At 42.2% G+C, this 25,749-nt stretch overlaps 1 protein-coding gene across 4 annotated transcripts in view; it reads left to right on the forward strand.

Annotated features, from left to right (window-relative positions):
* The window catches only part of usp2a (ubiquitin specific peptidase 2a), a 50,915-nt gene extending 25,556 nt beyond the window's left edge, over positions 1 to 25,359 (forward strand). For 2 of the 4 annotated variants that reach the window (XM_080732304.1, XM_080732306.1), the window contains 11 exons: positions 16,150 to 16,200; positions 17,065 to 17,188; positions 18,537 to 18,648; positions 18,895 to 19,005; positions 19,508 to 19,572; positions 20,244 to 20,347; positions 21,004 to 21,084; positions 21,390 to 21,468; positions 23,840 to 23,944; positions 24,107 to 24,227; positions 25,226 to 25,359. In XM_080732304.1, the coding sequence (XP_080588430.1) occupies positions 16,150 to 16,200; positions 17,065 to 17,188; positions 18,537 to 18,648; positions 18,895 to 19,005; positions 19,508 to 19,572; positions 20,244 to 20,347; positions 21,004 to 21,084; positions 21,390 to 21,468; positions 23,840 to 23,944; positions 24,107 to 24,227; positions 25,226 to 25,310 (1,038 nt within the window). In that variant the 3' untranslated portion in view covers positions 25,311 to 25,359. The remainder of the gene's footprint in view (positions 1 to 16,149; positions 16,201 to 17,064; positions 17,189 to 18,536; positions 18,649 to 18,894; positions 19,006 to 19,507; positions 19,573 to 20,243; positions 20,348 to 21,003; positions 21,085 to 21,389; positions 21,469 to 23,839; positions 23,945 to 24,106; positions 24,228 to 25,225) is intronic. The other 2 variants (XM_080732305.1, XM_080732307.1) reach the window with 1 other exon arrangement.
* Positions 25,360 to 25,749: the final 390 nt, after the last annotated feature.

Here is a 25,749-nt window from a genome sequence, read left to right on the forward strand (position 1 = left end):
TAAAGGAAGACTCACACCCCACATTAAATGCGCCTGATTTATAATAATAAAATTAATAGTAGGATTAAACGGTGTGATGTCATTGTTCAGTCTTACTGTCTAACATGTTTATTTAGTATATCTAGTTAACATAAATAATATAAATTCTTCCAATGGAACATGAAATAAAAAAACGAGGAGAAAAAAAAAAAAAAAAAAACACACTTAGAAAAAAAGAGACCCCACAGGGGTTGTTGACTATGGGGGTCCCAGACTTTAACTATGGGAGCTAAGCCCCCATTGGCCCCCACATAACTCGAACCCTGACTGAGTCTATTTAGAGCTCATCATTTCTCCACCAGATAAAATACCCATTGCATGGAGCAATATTACCTCACATAGCTGAGGCCTGCTTGGAGACTATTCTTCATGGTTTGAAGAGAGAATGTCTTGGTGGATTTTAGTAATCATTACTGCCATGATCATTTGTGCATAGCACCCATCGTCCAAAGCCACTGTATGGTGTGTTGTGCAGCAGCTGTGTGCTGGCTATGGTTATGTAATGGGAAATCACATTAGAATACACATGTTAGTGGCTGTGCTGCTGACCCGCCTAGCCGGCTGCTTGTTGTTATCATTCCACCTGCTCCGGTCTTCCTCCGCTTATCTCCTCCTCTTGCTTGGGCCACAGCGTGCATGTCAGGGAATTGTGTGTGTGTGTGTGTGTGTGTGTGTGTGTGTGTGTGTGTGTGTGTGTGTGTGTGTGTGTGTGTGTGTGTGTGTGTGTGTGTGTGTGTGTGTGTGTGTGTGTGTGCGTGCGTGCGCGTGCGTGCGTGCGTGCGTGTTTGTGTGTGCGCAAATGAGAGATATAGTCTGACTGTGTCTCTCTCTTTATGCAAGTGAACATGATATGTTTCCCTGAATTTATGTAATGTATGGATACTGTAACCTAGTTCCAGACCCTGAATCGCTAGCCACACCCCTTTAAAATTTTGTTTTGGCGATTAACGAAATGTCAATTCAGGCTGAGTGTCAGGCTATGGATACTGTGCATCCAGTGTGTTTTATTTGTCACATGGATGTACATTACAGCTGTTGAAGGATTACATGCAGTGAAACTGCAGCAATAAGAAGTTTTAAATAGTCAGAAGGAAGTACTTGTGCTTGTGTTTGACATGGTGGTGAGATACTTGTAGCACTGACTAGCAGTGACTGTTATGGATTGATGTTATGTTATGGACAGGTTTTTTGGAGCGGTGAAAGCGCTCCCAATAGACAGGTATGTCTGTGGCTGGCTGGCTGGCTATGTGGCTGGCTGGCTGGCTGGCTGGCTGGCTGGCTGGCTGGGTATGTCTGTAGCCTGGCAATACCTTGAGTGGCCACACAAGTTAAAGGAGGGGCGCACAAACACACACACACACACACACACACACACACACACACACACACACACAGATTCACCGCTCCACTTCGAACCGAGGTTTGATTTTTTTCTTTGTTCGAGTTGACTGTTTCACGTTGAGCATTGACAGTTTTTTTTACACTTTATGTATATATTCTTCGTTCCCTTCTTTGTTGATATCTATCTATCTATCTATCTATCTATCTATATATCTATATATCTAAGTACAAATCTTCAAAACAGAAGTTCACTGCAGATAGATCATAGGGTTATTGGGTGCGGCGTAGCTGAATGCTTAGAGAGCCTGCCTGTGTGGAGCTGGAGTCCCCAGTTGTCTCAGTTTCGATTCCAGGCCTGGCCAGCAATTTGTTGAATATGACTGGCTGTACTGAAAGACTCCTAACCCCTAAATAGCTCTGTGCTCCTTGTTGGCTGCCATCAGCTGAAAACCAAAGTTATGCATGTCCACTGAATGAGCAGGGGTCATCAACATGTCCGTACACGGACAAATATGTCAGTGGCAAGACTTGGTTTTGTCTGTGGGAAATTATAGATTTTCTTTTTTACATACCATTGTAATTTGCTTAGTTTCATCATCAAGACCCATAATACTGAATGTCAAATCTCCAGGTTTTCTTCAGAATATGACACTTATTTACTATGACACTATGGCATGAGTCCACTAGTACTAGTGGTTCTCAAATGTTTTATTTTAAGGACCCCAATAACACCACCTGTTATAGTGTTACAGACCAGTTATAGTCATTCAGGTCTCATCTCTGTGTTTTTCTGGTTGTCTTCTCATTTTGTATGTCCGTGGCAAAAGAGAAGTTTGTCAAAAATATCCACCACAAGCCAACATAGTGATGGCCTCTGGCTACAGGTTCAGTATGTAGGTCTAACTGCAACACTACACTAGTGTGCAAACCTTGTGCCTCTTTCAGCCACTCAGCCACGTTGAAGTCCTGATGAGGGATATTCCAGTGTGATCAGCTCATTTGCGCCATCCTGCAAGAACACCACTTTTAATATACATACTTCACACGACACGTCCCATTTACTGATTTGTTACCTTTTATTTCTGTAGTTAACTGTAGTATTACTTAGCCGTTTGCACCCCATGATTAAACAAGCTAGTCAGGCGGAACGGAGAAAACATCTTGCTGACTGCCGATACTCACAATGCAGCTCAGCACAGCGCATCCTCCCCTAGTGAAGATATGTGTGAAAGTGGACTCAAGAAGGTGTGAAGCAGAACACACAGTTGCATAACAAGACAGCTTTTCCCCCTTGTTGTTGCTTTACCACCGTGCTACTACTGACTGCTAGCTGTTACAGCATCTACCACATTGTATTCTAGCTGGATAGCTGCAGCAAAAGAACATGGAGGGTGGGTGGTCTTCTCAATAATCTTGTGAAACATGACTTCGGGGCTAGTTGAGCATTCTTCTCAGAAAGAGGATCTGTGTGTGTGCGTGCGTGAGAGAGAGAGAAAGAGCGAGAGATCGCTGTGGATTTACATCACCTGGCACTGTCACAGCCAGCGCTGTTGACTCATCTCAGCTCTCTGTGCTTTTCGAGAGGAAGAAATAAATAGACTGCCTCTCGTTCCCTGGCAAGTGTTTCTGTGAACACTGCATGTGTGTGCCGGTATGTGAGCGAGCGAACGTGTCACTTTCTGTTCCCCAGTGAGAGAGAGAGCTGGACAGAAGTGGTAGCTCCTAGAGAGAGAGAGAGAGAGAAAGAGAAAGAGAAAGAGAAAGAGAGGGAGGAGGTCAGAACAAGCTGTTCACTCTTCACAAAGGCTTGCCAACCAATCAATAAGATGGCATGCCATGCTGCCAGGTGGGTTTGGGCATACAGCTGTTAATAGCAGCAGGGTGTGTGGTTGACATGCATATTGTCGGTCGCTGTCTGGCAGAAACCTTGTATCACAAAAACCTCCTGTAACATAGTTTATCTTTTACTTTCCGTGAAAAGTTTTGGACATAGAAGCCTTATAACTCAAGCTTTCCACCCGACAATAGTTGTCGAGTAGCATGGCTTGGAAGGATCATAAAAGCTGGTAGTTTTCTTGTATGTCAACTCATGGGAACTGGAGGTACTGTTTATGATATGATTTATTTTCTTATTTTTTATTTTATTTTATTTATACATTTTCAAGTTTAAAGACAAGACATACAGTACAGCTTGCCTTGGTTTATATGTAGTTGCACACAAGTGTCAAAAATAGCAGTTCCAAAAGCTCAGTCACAATGCATCACAGCACCACCTTGCAGCAAAAATGACTATGTAATAGGGTAAACAAATGTATTTTTCACTGCCAATATCCAGCAGCGTGTGGCTGATGTTAATTTGCCTCCCTGATTTGCACACTCACATTCATTTCAATATTTTCAAAATAAACATGAGTCTGGGATTCCAGTTGGCAGCAAGACAGGTGCAACCAAACAAATCATCGACCTACATAATATTTGTGTGCCTGCCACCCCCCGCATTTTGTCATTCTAATTGAACATTTATTTAACTATTCAACTAGTTTATATGGTTTCATAATCTTTGGCCCCTGCAATCTGTCTCCATGTTATTTTATGATTTAAGGGCCATTCCTGAAATGACTTAAACTTAACTACAAAAACCCTAGCGTCCCTGTCATAATAGTGCGAACAAAACATGTAGCAAAAATAAATTGTCTATTTTCAGCAGCTATGGAAGGAAAAAGGGTGTAGGAGGGGACCAAGAAGTACAGATCATTGGAAGACCCAGTCAACAACATAATATGGGGTTTAATTAGTTAATAACGACTGTAGGTCTCCATCCTAAAGCCTAGAACACAGGACAGCTCCCTGTGGCACCCTCTCAAGTGCTCTCACTTCAGAGGAAGTGGGCCAGAGTGACCGTGACACGGCAAGCTGAGGAGGCCGGAAGAACGGAATACACACAGATCCAGACTTTTAAAACCCACTTGCTGGGTGAAGGGAGCAAGCGGAGAGAAATGCAACACTTGAATGGGAGGGTGAGAAAGTAAGAGTCCGAGAGCGGGAGAGATGGTTCCCACACTTACTCCATGACAATACCATCACACAGGAGCGGAATTTCCATTAGGCCATTTTTCACTATGAGTGTCCAAATTTGTATGTGTACAGTATTCAGTTTTCTGCATCTGAAATGGCCAGGCCACAGTTTGGGAATTAGTAAATCTGTCAGTGTCTGTGGAGGGTCACTTGATCAGTAAAACATAAATTACCGCATGACATTTAATTACATAACTCTTTCACGAATGGAAAATATTTATAGGATAATAATAGAAGCGACTTGCGAGAGAGAGAAAGAGAGAGAGAGAGAGACACACACACACACACACACACACACACACACACACAGACACACACACACACACACACACACACACACACACACACACACACACACACACACACACACACACACACACACACACACACACACACACACACACACACACACACACACACACACAGAGAGAGAGAGAGAGAGATTACCACTATAAATTAACTAAGCACATCCGGATTAAGGTCTGAGTGAAATAACCATGTCATCTAGACCTCCCATTACTCACATAACAAGTAGATACATTGGCCTAGAAAAAAGCCACTGGGTTATTACCAGGCCTGAAGAATGTAGAGGGCACTCTGATAGTCAGTCACATAAGATGAAATCTTAAGGACAACTGGACAGACAGGATTAAAGCAGGGTCAATATCTGGAGATGGAAACGAGAAAGATCCAGGGAAAAAGGAATCGCTAGCACCCCAGCCCCCAACCCCTTACGTTCCCTCCTTGTGAAGTTGAACTGCACCTACTGTACATACCCCTTACGTTCCCTCCTGTGAAGTTGAATTGCACCTACTGTACATAAATGCATACTGTGAAGTTGAATATATTAATCTGTTGCACATAGAACACTCTGTGAAGATGTTTACAAAAGTTAAGTACAGTACAGTAGCAACTACTGGAAAAATATGCTGTTGGTGTATAGAATATGCCAAACTTTTTGCACAAGTACATCTGAGGATGCTCTTTTCTTTTCCTGTTGCTCTTTTTGCCTTTTGCACTCCTTTTTAGATTATTATTATTATTATTTTAGATGTGGTTTGATGTTATTATATTGTTTTTTTCTTTGATATATGACTGCATTGACTGAAGGATGCCAAACAAAAACAAATGTTACTCTTAACAATTAACGTAACAATAAAGTACAACCTTGAACCTTGAACCTTGAACCTTGAAGATGGAAGTGATTCCAGGCCTGAGCTCAAAGGACACAACTACAGTCTTATCCCACAACCTGGAGGCACAACTGTCTTTTACTGCACTCAGGGACGTGCTGGCCATTGGGAAAAGCGGGACAACTCCCGAACCGCCGGTTCATTCCAGGCCGGCCATTAGGAAAAATTTAAAAATAAAATGTCGGCCTTTGTTCCATTTTGGGGGCTGGGCGGCCAACAAAGTAAATCGTCACTGTCGGACAGAAACCTTGTATCTCCAAGTTTCAAATTTGTAAATCTTTTTCGCAAAGCAAAGCCCTGCTTCATCATACAAGGCCGTCGCACAAAAGTAGTGAAAACAGCAGATCTACAAGCAGATCTACAAGCACACAACGCCTCGCGGTGCGAGGCGTTGTGTGCTTGTAGATCGGCTGTTTTCACTAGTTTAAATCATTTTTTAAATGATAAATACAAAACAAACGGTTTTGGACATACAAGGTTTCCACCCGATAACGACGAAATATAACTCATGTAATTGGCCCACTGGCTTGTCACTTGTCATGATCTGTAATGGCAAATCTTTGAGTAGCAGCAGCGCTATGGAGAGAGATCTCTCGCAATGAGGGCCTCTCCAACTCTTTTTCCCGGGCTGAATCAGGGGCCCAGCATGTCCCTGACTGCACTCAAACACGACCAAACTCTAAGGAATGACTGCTCTGGATGTGAACATAAATAAAATATCACAGGCCTAAAGAAAGACATGGTTGGATATGTTCTGTTTCCCCTTTCTTGTTAAGAGCTCTGTACCTTACAGGAAAGTAGGGATAGACCGATTATCGAAACGGGCGATTATCGAATTGGATATTCATACAATTTACTAATATCGAAAAATATCAATATCGAAAACTATTTGTGCATCTTGGTAACTGATTTCCCCCCGAAATTCCCGGTGTGGGATATGTTTTTTAACGCTGAAAAAATATTACTGCAAATTTAGAAGACATATTATACAAACAGCACAATCCATGAAAAATGCAATTTTTCAGGATTCAAATTTAAAAATAGCTAAAAAACTATTCAAGATTCCAATAAAAAATTAGCAGATCTACAAGCTCAAAATGTGTCGCACTGTGACGCGTTTTGAGCTTGTAGATGGGCTATTTTTGCTCTGTTTAACTGTACTAGCCCTTACCCGTTCAAAGATATGAGCTCCGAAATGATGTGCAGTGTGTGGGTTATATGAGGGATGGAAAGTAACTTTAACTGGTGCTTGCATGCTAATATGTAGGAGCATCAATGTAAGAAATACCCGTTCCATTTAACGGCTACAGAGATACTGTGTACCGATCTGCATGATTTTTGGACAACATCTGTAACAGGGCCAGAACCCCCCCCCCCCGCCCGCCCGCCCGCCTGCACCCCCCCCCCCCCTCCACCACCCCACCCCCCCATGTGTGTGTGTGTGTGTGTGGGGGGGGGGTTTGTGTGTGATTGTGCTAATGGCTTGAACAACAGCGCCCCTCCCTTAACATGTGTGGTCACAAAAGGTACTGTAGGCTAAATAGATATAGATACACCATAAAAATGCGAATATACAGCATACGATTTGTGAAAGTGACAAACGGGCTTCACAGTTATGTCAGGTGTGTTCATATGCTGATAGTGATGCGATTTCAGATCAATTGCTCCAGCCACCGAGGAGAAACGCTGTGACACTCAGACACTCAGACATTCGCAAAATTATAGTATAGATATGCAATGTGGCACTCTGGAGTGAGTGTGAAAATATAGTGGCCTCTCTATCATCAAAGTTGCCCACCCCTGTTCTTCTAGGGTGATGCGGCGACTAGATGTGAGCTTCTAGAACATTTAGGATGGGAAAAATATATAAATGAATTAACCACTTACAATTTTTTTTTACTTAAAATGCATATTGGTTCTTAATATCGGTTATCGGCCTCTTTGAATACAGGATTTCAGCTGTGGCTGGCTGAGCATGCATCTTACAGTTGTGAAAGGAACATTTGTAATGGGGGTTTCCTCCCCAAGGCAGCATCACTCAGTCTGCTCACATCGATGCATCGGAAATATGAACAATATGTTCCCTCATGTGACTCAGGACAGATAAGTCTCCTCTCCTCTCCAGGTAACCACTTATTTCTAACCCTAACCCTAACCCTAACACCATTAACATCAGCCTCCTATCTCACTGTATGTGTAGCTCACATAGCCCCTTAAACCTTTTACAGTCAGCCTTTTTTCATCGGTGCTCAACTGCAAGCATACAAATCAGACTAATTAGCCCTAACCAATTCACAAGTGTGCTCAGCAAGGCATAGAGGTTGTTAATTAGTCCACATCCGCCATCAGACCCACAAGGTATTCATCTGTTTTTTTATTGTGTAGCGCTACTCCTGGGAGAGAGGGAGGAAAAGGCAGCAGGTCAGCAGGGACTGACAGAGGAGGATAGAGAGGGGAGAGGAAGGAGAAAGATGTTTGTAGGGAGCATGTAAACTAAAGTAACTAAGCACATTTACGTAGGGCTGTCACAATTATTACATAATCGTCTAATCGCAATTATTTGTCATAATCGCAATTATTTGTCATAATCGTCATAATCGTTTGCATGTTGAAAAATGTTCATATCTTTTTTTAAAGTAAAAAATTGTGGAAATAGCAGATCTACAAGCTCACAACGCGTCGCATCGCGACGCGTTGTGAGCTTGTAGATCGGCTATTTCCACTATCAGTGTTCTTTTTAAAGTGTAAAGTTGTCAAATATGTCAGTAATTTCTTTGTATATTTAGGTTATGTGTCATATCTGCCATATGTGTCATATCTGCCAAACAGAGATGTAATTGTCAACGACAAAAACACAATTAAATTGTTAATCGCAATTATTTGAGGGACAAATAATCGCCATGTAAAATGTCATAATCGTGACAGCCCTACATTTACGTAAGTACTGTAGTATTGTTTTCTTTACTGGCGTATTTCCAATTATCAGTACTTTACTTTTACTCCACTCCAATCTCAGAGGCACATTTTTTTACTTTACAATTATAACTTTAGTTACTAGTTATTTGTAGATTTTGATTATTATTACAAAACATACATTATCCACTTCAGCCCTATATACATCTCGGGCCATTTGAAAATAGCCGATCCACAAGCTCACACTGCGTCGCGATGATCGTTTTAGAACTGCTATTTTCAAAATATCTTTATCCATTTTGTATGGCGAAAAAACAACAACTGGTGAGCACGTTCTACTTTTTGAACTTTAAGTACATTTCTATACCGATACCTTTGTACATTTACTCAAGAACATTTTGAATTCCGGACTATTAATCGTAAACATTTGAGTATTTCTACATTGATACGATAAGAGATGTGAGCTGTTTCTCCTCGACTGGTAGGGAGGCGGAGGAGGCAGAGAGGAGAGCGGGAAGGGGGGGGGGGTCTGGAGGTGAGAGGTGAGAGGCCAGAGAGAGACTTGGATACATAAGGTGTGTGTGTGGGGGAGCCTGGAGCTGTTTGACTTGAGGCTCTCTCAGGATGATTAGCAGCCATCCAGGGCCCCTCTGCTCAGCATGGCTTCTGGCCTGGCCTCCGCGGCAGCACTGCTCTGGGACGTTTCACCTCTTCCGCTCTGAAGCCTCCACCAGCTGCTCAGAGTGTTCCAGCTGCGGGTCAGGTTCTAGATTTCCAAGAAAGAACCAGGCATCCTTCTCGATCGACCAGGCTCCCACAGGGAGACGATGCCAATGGAATTTTGTCCAGGGACCGTGTTCATATTCAGCCATGTTGAGGAGAGAAATCGTTTGGTACGTAGTTATGGTAGATTCTAACCAAGCTAAGCTGCACAATGATAAAATACAGAAACAAAGTCACAGTATGTGCACATATAGTGTATAAAGCATATCAACTCAAAGTAAAAGAAACAACAATAAAAACATCAAAAAAGCAAATACACATACTCCCAACATTGCCTTTTACACACTAATTACGGGTGCATCTCTCCACTCCGACATGTCTCCTTTCCGACATGTCTCCATTCCGACACTAACCCTATCTCTAACCCTAACCCTAAACCTAACCCCTATGCGAGTGTCGCCACTCTGACAATAAGAAGTCAATTTCGGAGTGGCGACATGTCGGAATGGAGAGAGCCTCCCACTGATTACACTGAAGAATCATAGCAGAACTAGTGTGACGGAATTATTCAGCCAGGGCCAGAATGACGGTCATGCTATACACAATCAATGTTTTATAAATGACTAATTAATTTAATTTGATTAGCCATGTTTTACATTGTGAAGTAGGTAGTAGATGTTAGTTTATCCATTCTCTTGTGGACCCTGGAAATGTAACTAAATGGACCCGTGGAGTTGGATACATTTGTACAATCTCAGAGTTAAATTATCATTGAGGGCATTACAAAAAGCACACACTGCAGGGACAGCTCACTCACTTATTCCAATCACATTCTCTGTCTTTGTGACACACACTGTTGCACACACACGTGCATGCATGTGTGCTCGCGAGCGCCCCGCGCACGCACGCACGCACACACACACACACACACACACACACACACACACACACACACACACACACACACACACACACACACACACACACACACACATACACGTGTCATTCAGAACCCTGTTGCTGACAAATTGTTGCCACTGTGGTGTGATGTCATAATGTCCTCTAGTCCTGTACACGCATCATACGGCAGAAATCGTGTTGTCGCAGAGACAAACGTGACGGCGTGACGGTGACATGTCATCAGCCAGGCAAACCTGCGTACCGGCCAGTGGGAGGCAGGCTTGCAGGCATGCATTTTTATTAGATAGGTACTATTTCTGGAGACAGCAATTGCATTACTCATTTTGCAGTTGAGCAAAGTCAGACATACAGACCGACACGTTTCCGGGGGGATGGGGGGGGTAACGCAGTGGAGGGGCTGATGTGGCAAAACGTGCAGAACTAGCCAGTCAGAGCTAAAGTTAGGGAACATTGTACCAATTCAAACAGGAAGTGATCTGAAGTTGGTGGTTTGTTGGGTTGGGTGGGTTGTGTGTGTAGGCTATGTACAGTAGTTATGACATGTTATGAGGCAGTGGCCAATAAAGTGCTCTATTCACCTATTGTGGAATTTAGAGAAAGGAGGATTTATGTAAAGCCCTAGTTAATGAAACTGTTCCCTTCTTTCTCCCTCTCCCTCTCTTTCACTCTCGTTCTCTCTACACTAAAATGGACAGATGGCTGAGGTTATTTATGTAATTGTAACATTCCCTAGCGCTTTCTCAGTTTAGTACACATAACTGGATAAGCTGGAGGTACAATATACATTACCAAAGGACCAGCAGGCGTGGGGACTGGGGAGTAGGGCTTACACTCAAGGTCTGGAATATATTCACAAAGATAAGGGTCCTCTGCTTTGCTTAAATGGATTCCCATAGTCTTTGAGAGAGCCACACTTGTTGGGGCAATTAGAACCTTGTCAGATGCCAGAGGCTGTTGACATGTTGGTATGGGGCACAGACCCACAGTAGTTAAATGGCATCTCTGACATTTTGAAATTGAACCAATTTCTTCTTCACCAGGCGAATCATTAGTATCAGCTAGCCATACTTAATGCTTTGTTGGAAATATGTTACTAATATTTGGCTTTTTCACAACAAAGTAACAATGTTACTGGTGGGGAAGGCATGCTATTTGAAGTGTGGTCGGCTGTTATGTGTCTGCACTGCAGCCAGCTGTTAAAACACTTTTTTTGGGGTGGTGTAGTGACTTGGGTGGAGACCACTCCTGTGGTCAGTGTCATTGTGGTCAGAGGTTGTATTCGACCTCTGTAAGGCGTTGACCTGGGGGTCATTGACATGTCACTTCCTTCCAGGGTGTGGTGAGCCTATACTGAGCACATCCCACTTGTTGATGTAATGTACTGTTTCTTTTTTAGCAGGCACAACATTGAAGACATAGTGTTAGAAACAGAATTCCCAGAAATGACATCTTTGTGTGAAATGTGATCGAAAACTCTTCACAGGGTGTCGAAAATATGAAGGCAATGTCTGTCTCTCAGTGGTCTCAAGGCTTAAATATTCCCCTTTAACTTGTGTCCCCTGCATGGTCTCTCCTTCATCTCTGTCAATGTACTGTAAGTGCAGTGAACTGAGTGAATGAACAGAATAAACGATCGTAGCCTTAATGGATCATTGGCCGAAATAATTACTCAGTATTACTTCACAGAAAGTGAAGGTGCTCCTATAAGTTGTGCTAGATGTCTTGAGCACCTGCATGGAATATAAAAAGTTAACTGATGTTTAGTAGGTAACTGATGTTTAGTAGGTAACTGATGTTTAGTAACCAGCCCATTGCTACTAATGCTGCTGTTCTCTGCCTCTGTAGGCTATTGGTTACCTGACTGGCTGACTGACTGACTGACTGACTGACTGACTGACTGACTGACTGACTGACTGACTGGCAGCCTTCTTGACCGCTGATTATCTTTATCTGAGAAAAGCTACGCTTATAAATGTACTGGTTTATTAATTCATATTTCTCTTGTGATTGCTGTTTATGGTCAGCACATTAGTAAGGGTGTATTAGTTTGAGGCTCTGATGAACGTGTGTGTGTGTGTGTGTGTGTGTGTGTGTGTGTGTGTGTGTGTGTGCACGCGTGCACGCGCGCGTGTGTGTGTCGTTGGTTGAGTGGGCCCATGTGATGTCAACGTTCAGAAATCACTGAAACACAGACATTATTCCACTTTTCATAGATTTAACCGCATGAACCTGGGGGAGAACATTTGTCTATTTTCGCCAAAGAGAAAGGGAAAAGGGGGCCTAGTATAGCTCCCTGGGGGACACCGGTCAACAAAGTATGGTATATAGTGAATTAAGGCATTAAAGGTGGAGCATTTTGGCATCATACAGATCACAGAATGCCATAGAGACCAGTGCCTCATTAGTTTGGGGGGTGGGGGGGGGGGATTATTGTTGTCTCTGCCAAGGGCAGCAGTGTGTTTATCAACCCTATATCAGCCCTCTGTTGGTATTCACATTGCTATTGCTACTACATTATATAACAGCTGCTGAACTTATGTAATCAAATTTCACTGCAGGAATTGACGTACAATTGTGCTGAGCGTTATATGTTTAACAACCTCATTATATATGTATGGTACTCCTCGTGTTACTTGGAAACATTGGAGTAAGTCAAATGCTTGTATGTGTTTTAGTCAAGGGGCAAGTTCTGCCGATTTAAAATGACTCCAATACGGAAGTAAAACTTCCTATGATTGGCCGCTAGTTGCGCTGTTTTCCCCCTCGGCCGATAGCAAAAAGAATTGTTCACCATTGGATCCCATTCATTTTCCCCTTTCGTGTTCTAACCTTAATTAACATTTTCATGAATACTTTATGGTTCCTATCGCTAGTTATCGCTAGCCTTTCAATCACCATCATATGCGTTTTGTCGAAATTTGGTCCAATGTATTTTAAAATAAATTATAAAGTTGCGGGGTGGGGGCGGGGCCGACTTCTGATGAAACTGATCTGCGGCCAGCCTGCATGCACTGATGCACAATTCGGTTACCCAGAGCAGAGCAGATCTAACAACTCGTCGTAATGCGACGCACTGTTAGCTAGATCGGTTTATTTTGTACAACGGCGTGTAAACATTTTTACAAAATAAATCTATTATACAAACCCAGGTTACAATGTACATTTAGCAGACGCTTAATCCAGAGCTATTAAAATGAGTGAGGACATAAATAAACACACATATATTCTCTATAATTATATAAATGTTAAAACATCGTTTTTGTTAATTCGCCTACAATGTATTTACTCTTATAGGCATATCAGCCACAAATACACGACTTGGTATTTATTTATTATGAAGGCTACCTACTGCCCGATTGTGTAACAAGCCTATATATAATGCCACCAAAACAATGCGTCTTTATTTGTTTTTTCTCGTCTTGATTTGTGCAAGTATGGCATGCCATTAAGCTAATAGCCCTACATAAACATATCGACACCAGACAACATATTAGTGGCCACTTACAGCCAAAATAGCCTATGTTCTAAGCCAAGGGAAGCCTATATTATTTTATAAACTCCTCTTTAACATTGGCATATGGCATTCTTGATAATTTGTCAATCATATGCCTACCACAGACTTACTTTACATTAGGCCTACTTCAGACCATTTATCAAATATTTCATGTAACATTTTGGAAACTGAAAACAGCACTTTTTATATGAAGTTGCATGTCCTGCTATCCTGTATAATTGCCATACCTCATATACCTGTTGTTGGAGCCAGGATGGGAGATCTCGGTCGGGAGCTCTTTTGGAATTTGAAGTTGGTCATTAGCAGACTTCAGCGACGTGATGTTATGGCAATTATCTGGCTTTTTGTAGGTTTAGAACGGCTATTAGGTAATAATGTATTTCTCCCAAGTAACCACTCGTATATAAAGTGGTATAGCCTATAATATAATATAAAACTAAAAAGAAACACTCAACATTTAGCCTCACCAAATGGTATTAATTAAAACATTTGAAAATAACACTGAGGCTACAGTATAATTGTCAATAGAACAGTCTGCAGCACGTCAAACTAAGTTAGCACTTACATTCACTCACACATACAAATGTCACACAAATTTGCATAGGAACGCACACAAATAGACATAGGTTGATCTCACATTTTATTTCCAAAATATAAACCAGAATGATATTGACTGAATCAAAGAGGAGGAATATGCTGAATGATGTAGGCCTGCTACTGTAAAAAACCTCAATCAAACAAATGACATGAATCAAGCGCATTTACGATCGCTGATTGAAATAACCTCTTTAGCCTCCCGGAATAATTAACCCACGATACTGCATGTCAGCTCAATAATTAGTTCATGAATCCATTCGTGAATCCAGCTTCTCTTCTACTGTAGGCTACTTAGCATGTCACAATCACAGACTGTAGTCACAATGGACAATTCATATGCATATTGCATCCATTCCTACATTAATCGCATTGTTAACATAGGTGTCAAATTGTTGTCAGCTTTTGTTAAGAGGTGTGACTGAGAACTATGAATGCAACTATGAACTAGCCGCAAATTGCAACACTAGATTTTTTTATATATCCCATTATAAAAAAATCTAGTGTTGCAATTTGCGGCTAACTATGAACTATATATGATGTTTATAGGACTGAGGTTGCATTGCAATCTCAGTCCTATAAACATCACAAATCCCTGTTAATAAATATGAATAAACACATGCATATTTCTCTGGACGAATGCCTCTTTGCTTTGTGAAAAGTCTAGTGGACAATTAGCCCCATATAACCTCGAGACACAACAGTATGCAGCGACGGGTGAGGTTCTATATGGGGCTAGTGGACAACTGGATTATTATAAGACCCAGCGGAACTACACGGGCACTTTCAAAAGTGGAGTCCTCAACAAGGCTTCCATGCGGGGTACAGAGTCCTAGACGGCCCGGTCAGGTTAGCGGTAGCCTCGGGAACCCAGGCTTGGTTAGCGGCGGCTGCAGCGGCTACTCCAGAGTCCAAACGTTTCGGTGCTCAAATCTCCGTGGCAAAATGAAAAAGTTATTCGGACATTTACTGTCACTGCGGTCCGTCTGTGTCATAGACTGTAGAAAAATAGGCTGTGTGTTGTTGTTGTTGTTGTTGTTGTTGTTGTTGCGTTGTTGGCTTGTGGGCGATCCACGTTTTCTTCTTCGTCTGCTGTATTTTCGGCAGAGCTCAACACATTCTCCCAAGTATCCTTGCGTTGCACGTGACCGTTGGCAGCCAATAGCATCTCTGGTAGCATTACAATTCTATTTATTTCTATGATGGCGACACCCATTTCAAGGCGTGGAAAAGGGCCGTTTGCGCTGCATAGAAACCAATGGCGTCATTTCGTCCATATTTTTCTACAGTCTATGGTTTTAGTTGGTGCTGTCTTATAATTTTCTATCGTATTTGAGTCCGGAATAAAGATTGATGAATTATTGAATATCCCCCCACACTGGTTAGTGTAGGCTCTTTTCTAACATTTTATTAAATAAGGAATTCTGTTGCTGTTCAGTGTTCATTGTGTAGAAAATCCAGCGTTCCTCTGTGTAACCGAGGAGGGTTTAGCACAGGAGCATGAATGAGGCCTGCAGATTAAAATCCTAAGCGTTAATTTCACTCTGGGAGTATAAAAATGAGCAGCAACACACAGCACAAAGTATTATTCTATGAGGAATGAAAAGAATGCTTATCAGGAAAAGCCCACAGTCTGTCAGTCATTGCCGCACGCACGCACGCACGCACGCACGCACGCACGCACACACACACACACACACACACACACACACACACACACACACACACATACATACATACATACACATACAGTACGCACAAACAAACAGGTACATTGTATATTACATCAAGGCCACGTGTCCTGTTTGTTAATAATACTCCTTTGTCTCTCTGCAGAACTCCAAGAGTGCCCAAGGACTGGTGGGGTTAAGGAACCTAGGAAACACTGTAAGTATGCATCGAAAGTGCAAATACAGAGACACACACACACACACACACACACACACACACACACACACACACACACACACACACACACACACACACACACACACACACACTTTGGGACCCCATCACGTCCTGGCTCTAGCAGGAGTTTTGCCATTCATATTCATATTTCATAGCTATCGTTTTGTTTGACATGTGACTTATAACTATGTGTAATTCAAGTGATACCGACATTCGTCTTTTTAAACTGTATGGTTGGGGTTTGAGATTTGTTTGGAATTGTGATGTGGGTGTAGGAGAGGATTTGCCAGGCAACAGGCAGGGAGGCTACTCCTAAAATAAATGGTGTGTGTGTCTGTTTGTCCGCGTGTGTACAGTAACCTAATCAGAGGCCTCTGGCTGTTCTTTTGAACTATGGTCCAGAGCTCTCTCTCTCTCTCTCTCTCTCTCTCTCTCTCTCTCTCTCTCTCTCTCTCTCTCTCTCTCTCTCTGACGTCTGACACGTGTCACATGTGACAAGTGCGGCGGTAACAGAGTGTTCGGTTGCGTTCTGCAAAGCAGGTTGCGTGTGTGACCATGTGTGTGTTGTCAGTCAAAACAACAACGTTCTCTCTCCGGTTAATCGTTTTTGAACAGACCGCCTTATTACCTCATACAGTGTGTATATCATTATGAACGCATTATCCATAAGGGACCCAATTAAACTCTGTTTACTTGTGTGTGTGTGTGTGTGTGTGTGTGTGTGTGTGTGTGTGTGTGTGTGTGTGTGTGTGTGTGTGTGTGTGTGTGTGTGTGTGTGTGTGTGTGTGTGTGTGTGTGTGTGTGTGTGCGTGCGTGTGTGTGCGTGCGTGCCTGTCCTTGCAGTGTTTCATGAACAGTATCCTGCAGTGTCTCAGCAACACACACAACCTGCGAGACTACTGCCTGCACAACTCACACCGCAGAGACCTTAACAACAACAGCCGTACCAACACAGCCCTCATGGAAGGTGAGAAGAGCCCCCCACAGGTCCCCCCGCTGCACCAAACAAACACCAAACAGGCACATTTTGTTTCACATGTTCTGTTGACAAAACAAGTGGTCGTCATTCAGGGTAATGACCCAGATCTGTTACAGGTCCTTGGGATTGGTAAAAAAGCATGTGGAAGAAACGGGGATGATATGTTCTCCAGCTACTGTAGTTTATGTGACATAACATATTATGTTATGTTAGGGTGACCAGACGTCCCGTTTTACCCGGGACAGTCCCGTTTTCAACCTGCGTGTCCCGGTGTCCCGACAAATATCTCTAAAACACTGATATGTCCCGCTTTTCAACATTCACTGCAAAATTGTCCCGGTTTTCGCCATAATTAAAATAATAGTAGCTGTTTTCAGTGGTTGCATAGACATTTATCATGTTCTTTTCATGAAAACATGCTCAACTAACCAATCAGAAAACAGGAACAAATTCATTGCGTGTCTGAATTCAACGCTGAGGCTGTTTGTCAATCACTCACTGTCTGTTTGCAACCCTGCGGTGCGTGTGTGCGCGTGCACGAACGTTAGAGAATGGGCACGACGGCACGTGCGTGCGCGGTAACGTGCGCATTGCTTTTAGGGTCCCAGTTTTAGGCAACAGTGTTTTGCGTCCCGGTTTGAGTGGCTGGAAATATGGTCACCCTATGTTATGTAGATATAGACCAGTGTCATTTCAACCATGTACATCATATTTACCAAAAACTATGATGGTCAATCAGGGAAGACATCAAGATTTGGAAATGAAAAATCTGTTGGAAATATGGAGGTTATTGTCCTTAACAGATGTTCCAGTTACATTAGTTTGGACCATATTTAGCTGTTGTACTACTGCTATTGTTAATAATAATGACAATAATAGTAAAACAATATTGTTTAACCAGTCTTCTGTAAATATTTCATCAAGTAGTCCTTGTGTTCGAATGTGCAAATGTGTACATTTATACCACTTAATTGCAATTTTAATTAAAATAATGTAGAAACAGTCTATTATGCATTTGTAACTCTGCAAGTGTGCAAATATTCTATTTGTAGACTCAGGGTAAAACTAGACTGGAGAAACCGTGTGGGTTCGATCTCTTGACGTCTGACACAGGATGTTCCATCCAAAAAAATAAAAATTTTAAAATTTAAAAAAAAAATAGGAAAAAAGGTCTTAGCTATTACAGAATGAGATGAACATTTTGAAGTATAACAGACCTAGATCTTGCCAAAGTTTTGAGGAGGATTTTGACCTGATATTTGTCCTGGGCTGTCCTAAGAGATCGAGCCCCCACTTTCAGAACCAGTGGTATATGTGACCTGTGTGTTTTTTGCAGAATTTGCCAAACTGATTCAGACCATGTGGACATCATCCAGCAGCGAGGCTGTAAGCCCCTCCGAGTTCAAAACTCAGATCCAGAGATTTGCCCCCAGATTTGTGGGATACAAGTAAGCTTTTCACCCTATTACCTGCCTGGTGCACATTTTACTCATTATTCATTCAACGCCACAACCACAGTACAGTACAGAATACACTCTGATTACAAACATACAGAACTGTTGCCATGGCAATATGAGATGTAACTGTAAGAGTGTTCAATTATTTGCCCGAGTTAAATCTCACACCCAGCCTATAATGGATGACGATGTCCTGACTCACAGCATGTGTGTGTGTGTGTGTGTGTGTTCTTGTAGCCAGCAGGACGCACAGGAGTTTCTACGCTTCCTTCTGGATGGGCTGCACAACGAGGTCAACAGGGTCACTGTCAGGCCAAAAGGCTCTGTGGAGGACTTTGACCACCTGCCGTAAGTAGCAAGAGAGAGAGAGAGAGAGAGAGAGAGAGAGAGAGAAAGAAAGAGAGTGTGTGTGTGTTCGTGAGTGCTGAGGGTCAGCAAACGTGTTTGTACATGTCATGATATAAAGTGTTGACTCAGGCTGTCCTGTTTAGCTTTACAACCTTAGAAGTATTGCCTCAGTAGAAGTGTCAAGTCATTTTAACAGCCCCAGGTCCTGCATTTTATTACATCTTATCAGTCATATTAATGGACCTCCTTGCAACTTTAAGTGTTCCACTCTAATGCAAAAAATAAAACGGCCAAGTGTCCATTTAAAACCATATTTCCAGGTCAAGCTGCGAGAGTCATTTGACACCCATTATTCACTCGCTAATATGGACCATCCCTTGCCCACATAATCAAGCTGTCAGCACTCATAGTGAAAAAAAAAAAGGTTTTGCTCTTTACATTTGTTTCACATCATCCGCGGTCTCACCCGAATTGATGAAAAACTACTTTCTGTGTGTGACAGGGATGAGGAGAAAGGCAAGAAGATGTGGGGTAAATACCTGGAGAGAGAGGACAGTAAGATAGTTGGTGAGTACCTCAGCAGTTAGATATGTCTAAAGCACATATCTACCATTTCAATCACCTTACTCTGACATCATAATTATACATCATGAAACTTTTAAACGGTTGAAAACATTACAGTGTGTATCTCAAGACTACTCATTAAAGAATAGTAACATTTAAAAGGTGTAATAATCTGGATTATTGAAATATTGCGTCGTGACCTCAAGGTAACTCTTTACCCCTACAAACAGTAGATTTTTGCAAAGGAATTCATCTTTTGAAGATATATGTATTACAATACGTATCCAATCACCCATAGTTTGTTTTTATAATTTACTGATCATAACTGGGTTCGTATTAATGCAGCATGCGTATTAAAGATTGATAAGCTTATCCTTATCCTGGGCTCCTGGGTTGTGTGTGAAATTGTCATTTAATGATCTAAATTAGGGACCACATCAGAATTATTTATTAGCAGTTTACTTTTAAACATTTAATTTCTTGCTTTGGCCAGATGCACAGTCACTCAGTCTTTGCTATGCTCAGAATCTAGTTTGGGTGTGGACAAAATTGCTGTGGATTGATGTTCTCTTGAGACCCAAGTCAAGATCTATATCCCACTTTGTTACAACTTCATCACAACTCAGATCATTGTATTAATGGATTTTTCTTACGTCACTTCCTTTTTGCTCCAGACGTTTTTGTAGGCCAACTGAAGAGCTCCTTGACCTGCAGTCACTGTGGTTTCTGCTCCACTGTCTTTGACCCATTCTGGGATCTCTCTCTACCTATCTCCAAGGTTAGGACACACACACACACACACACACACACACACACACACACACACACACACACACACACACACACACACACACACACACACACACACATACTACGTCTCACCCTACAGTACACTGTTCGTCTACTACAGTGGTTCTCAACCTTTTCAGGCCATGACCCCCAAAATAATCATATTTTAATTGGGGACCAATTAAGGCGTTCTGAGCATGTAGATCTGCTATTTTCACAATTTCTACCTCTAATATTTGACAATTTGGCCAATGTTTAATTTGTCATTTTAGAGGGGTCCCGACCCACAGGTTGAGAACCACTGCCCTACAGTACACCTGGTCGTCTACTATATGGAGATATACTGTAATATGGACAGATGAATGCTGGCTAGCTAGACACGCTCTGTGTTGACTTTACGTTATTTATCATCAGATCTTTGCTGTACTCGAGGACCTTAGTGCAAAAACTATAACAACACAAACTTATTTCTCAATTCTCAGAGAACTAATTTCTGATTTTGTCATAACATGCGCTATCTTCCTTTGTTTCTTTCCTGTTCGTGCTTTTTTCGTGTCTTGTGTTTGTGTGGCTGGCTGTACGGCCTGGTGTATGTTTGTGTGCGTGCGTGCATGCTAATGTCTATGCATCTATGTTTGCACCCAGAAGGGCTATGGTGAGGTTAGCTTGATGGACTGCATGCGGCTCTTCACCAAAGAGGACGTCCTCGATGGGGATGAGAAACCGGTGAGTTTTAACATCTTCAAGCTTCTGAACAAACAATACAAATACACCTTATCAAGCTTCAGATAAAGATTACAAATAGACCTTATCGGGCTTCTACCTCCAAGCCTGATCAACAATACAAATACATCTTATCAAGCTTGTCTATTTGGGCATATTTATCAAGACTGTAGACATCTATTTTATCTTTACTGTATGTCTAAAATGAGTTCAAATTCCCACCACTTATTGTTTTCTCTCAAAAGTGTGTCCAATGATTTATATGGTGAATATTGATCAAATGATTCTCTTTTCTTTCTGTTCCCTAGACATGCTACAGGTGTAAAGCCAGGAGAAGATGCACTAAGAAGTTCACAATACAGAAATTCCCCAAGATATTAGTGCTTCGTATCCTTTCCTCTTGACATTGATGCCTGGTTTTCCTGCAGTGTAGCTGAGATTATGGGCCCTATTTTTGGGGAAACAGATGAAGTGAAGCCAATGGCGTGGCGGTTGCGTGGTGACAGACTTTTGATCTTTTCCAGACCGGAGAAGGTGAGATTGGTGGGTTTAGGCTGAATGCATTGTCAGTGGGTATTTACGAGGTGAGGGAGAAACCGATCTGATATTAAGCCATGACTTCAATAGTCTCCATCCATCATGATAATGTACACAAATAATTGTCCCATGGACATGCTCCCCACTGCACCTTTCCTCCCTGGCTCCCACACTGATTAACAGTGAGTCCCCAAAATACCAAACACATACACACACAGGAGGGGAAAAACCCATCACTGCTGCGCCTTGAGAAATTTCAATTTGTTTTTCAATTTCTCACCAATCGCCCAAATTAGCCACCATGAGTCTATTAAATTGACTCTTATGAAGTGTTTATAAACACTGTTTGTCCCAGGTCATATCATATACTGTATATCCTACATTTAAATGAGGAAACCTCAACCTGTGCGTCACACAGTCACCTTGTCTGTGAGTCACAGTCCCTTTGTCACTCTGTTCCGTATGCTTCTCCACAGTGAGTTGAGCAATTGATTTCAACTTGCACAAGGGCATTGACCATTAGCATAATGCAGACTGGTGGAAGTCCGTTTTTCACTTCCCCAAAATGCAAGCTGTTTATTAGCGTTTTGGTGTAAACACCAGAGATTCTATGGCTATGGGATTGGGATCAGTAGCCGCTGGGAGAACAGGCTGACCTGGCTCACAGCTAAAGGTTTTAAAGGACTTTCATTTAGGAGCCGTGTCCACACGGACAGCGTTTTATGAGTTCAGGGGGGCGCTTTGGAAATAACTTTCCATAGCACCCGCACGCAGATTGATAGGTAATAATGTTTGCATGAACGTTGTGTTATTACATGGCACAAATAGCTTAGCTGAAACAATGTAAACATGTAGTCATCATGTTACACACAGCCATGCTCAAATGAGCAGCCTGTTTCCAAAATATAACGAAGCAGGGATCTCCAAGTGGTCTGCGACACCCGGCCTGCCTCATGAAAATTACGATTTATTTTATTATGTGCTGTCACATTATTCAAATATCTACATTATGCAAGTAAAAAGTAATATGTTGTTTGTTAATAAATATTTATTCATTGACATACATTGTGGTAATGAATATGGTATTGAAAATATTGGAGGGGCTCCTTGGAGCCAAAGGTTTGCAAATACGTTGTATGGACTAGTATAATATATCTTGAGGACATTTTGTGCAGGCAATATTAAGTCCATTCTGTGTATCCAAGAAACATTGACCGTGGTTGTAGTTTATTAACCCCCCATCTCCTCCACCACCCCTGCTACTGTATATTTGATATTCTTGCTATAAGCATTCATTAGACTTCAACTACCCAATGCAAGAGAAGGCATGGTGTGATATGTGAAGAAAGGGGGGAGAGAGTGCACATCTCTACCTTTCCCATATAGCCTGGGCTTATCAGGAACGGCCATGATGATTCATTGCTGCAGAAAAGAAATAGATGAATATTTCAGTGTATTTACAGGCTGTTGGCCAACTCCTGATGGGAAGAATTGATCTTACTATTGCAGCATGAGTGCAGGTGAGGTACACCAATGGTTCTCAACCTGCGGATCATGACCCCCAGGGGGGTCCCCACATGATATTGGGGGGGGTCCCCAGATGACAGTAAAATTACAATTTAAGACCTTTTGAATACTTCAAAAGAAAGAAAAGAAAAAGACCATTACTGCGTAGTTGTCAAACATTAAGAGGCACTATTTTCACAATATTTATCTGTGGAACCAAAAATGTTATGCCTCAACTCTTACATTCCAGGTGCTTGTCAGGGTGGGGGTCCCCAGTTCAAATACGATTATTTTGTGGGTTACGCCCTGAAAAGGTTGAGAACAACTAGGGTGCACCAGCTCAAATGGGCATCATGTGCACTACCAAATGGAGCACTGATAGAAGCACACAAACATATTCAATCCAGCAGACCAACTCGGGGATAGAAGGGTTTGTGTTACATGTTATTTCAAGACATTATATTAGCCAAACGTTCACAAATTATCCTGTGGTTCAGTTTCATTTGGAGTTTTGTTCAAAAGGAGGAGGCCGCACAGCTCGTAACCACCCACGATGCAAACAAATGTATTTATTACAAATATTAAGGAAACAAACATTTGGACAAGATAGTCTTCCTCAGGGTTTTGAGAGTTTTCAGTTTCAACCCACAGACTTACAGTATGTTGATGGTGGTATCCAGACATGTGGTATTCCTTGACTTGCCCCCCTAAACAGACCTGAAACGGTTCTCTGAGGCCCGTAGAACCAGTAAACTGTCCACTTTTGTCAACTTCCCTATGAAAGACCTTGACCTGCGGGAGTTTGCCTCTGTACACAGCTGTAAGTAGTTATTTCACAGTTCCTACGCACATGGTTTTGACTATTTTATAAATGCAGGAAGCAAGTGAAACACTGCTGAATCCCCAAATATGAAGTAAACTGCTTAATAAATGTTGTTGGGATTTCAGCTGATTTCATTTGTGTTTTTGTCCTCTCTTCCAGCAAATGCAGTGTACAACCTATATGCAGTGTCCAACCACTCAGGCACCACCATGGGCGGTCATTATACAGCCTACTGTCGCAACCCTGCCTCAGGAGAATGGTACACTTTCAATGACTCCAGGTAGGTTTGAGCATCTACAGTTTTCTTACAACTGATTTTCTTGTATTGGGAATTCATATTGCTTGACTTCTACAGTATGCAATTCTGCCAGTGAAAAAGAAATGTCTGAAATTCGTTTCAAATTAATAAATATTCACCCCTACACTTAATTTGCATTAAATCCCTTCATCGTTTACCGAAGCACAGTATAAGAAACTGTATGTGCTTGATGGCATTCCACTCCGCTCCTTGAGATTTCAAAGAAAACCTCCCTGTGCAAATCTCAGTGAGTTGTCCCTCTCTAGTCTTACTATGACGTGAATAGTGGAGAAAATTGATACACAGTCAAAATATCTCAGTGTTAACTACATATTAGTTTGGGGTTCCCTGACATGAAAAGGTTTGAGAAGCACTGTGCTACTCTGCTCCAGGGGCGTCAATCCCCCTGGACCCAGGGTATGGCAGCTGCATATATAAATCCATGAATGTCTCTTTGTCTATCTGTTCTGGTTATCATATTGTTAAATTACAGTAAAATAACTACAAATCAATGCAACATTTAACAAAATGGTCACTTTAACAAGGTATTATAATTATATTCTCCACAAAATGGTATATTCCCAGGTTCTGCAGGTCAGCTGCACAGGTGCCATGCATTATTGTTAATTGTGGCCCGTTTACTAACATGCTAAGTTTAGCTGCACTTGAACAACCATTCCAGGCTGCCATATCCAGCCCAAGAAACCGTAGAAACCTGTGTAACGGACAAAACTTTTTTTTTTTTTTTTCAGACATTGTGAAAATAGCCGATCTACATGCTCACAATGCCTCGCAGCGCGAGATGTTGTGAGCATGTAGATCTGCTATTTTCACAATAGAACCGTGTTATACAAAATGTAATGCCTCTTTTCCATGAGGACTCCCATCTTTGCCATACCCTAGCTTTTGCTGAACTGACGCCACCGCTCTGCTCTGTCTATAACCAACACACCTTTCTCTTTCTCTCTCTGTCTCTGCAGAGTTACGCCAATGTCCTCCAGCCAAGTCCGCAGCAGTGATGCCTATGTGTTGTTCTATGAGTTGGCCTCCTCCTCGCGGATGTGAGCACTTTGGGGGACGGTCAGATAGATGAATGGATGGATGAGTGAATGGATGAATGCATGGATGGATGGATGGATGGATGGATGGGTGGGTGGATGAGGGGCCTCATCTGGACATGTATATCACAGACATACCCACATAAAACACACAAATTCCACACATTGGAGACTGCTTTTCCCCACAAGCCCCGAGCTGTGTCTCCAAGCCTTCTAAACTCACTGAGGAAATGAATACTGCAGGACCAGCACTCTGGAAACCAAGCAACCCAACCCCACCTCGTCTCTCTCTCTCTCTCTCCATTTTCCTATCCAGGCAGCGGCTGCCTCCCCCTGGGTGGAGGAGGTGTGTGCGTGTGTATGTTGTGTGTGCGTTTTGTGTGTGCGTGTGTGCTGCGTGCGTTTGTTTACTGTATGTATGTGTGCGAGGCTAATGCGGGAGAGTC

The sequence above is a fragment of the Nannobrachium achirus genome (genome assembly GCF_963921795.1).
Source record: "Nannobrachium achirus genome assembly, chromosome: 8".
In the NCBI taxonomy this organism is placed as follows: domain Eukaryota; kingdom Metazoa; phylum Chordata; class Actinopteri; order Myctophiformes; family Myctophidae; genus Nannobrachium; species Nannobrachium achirus.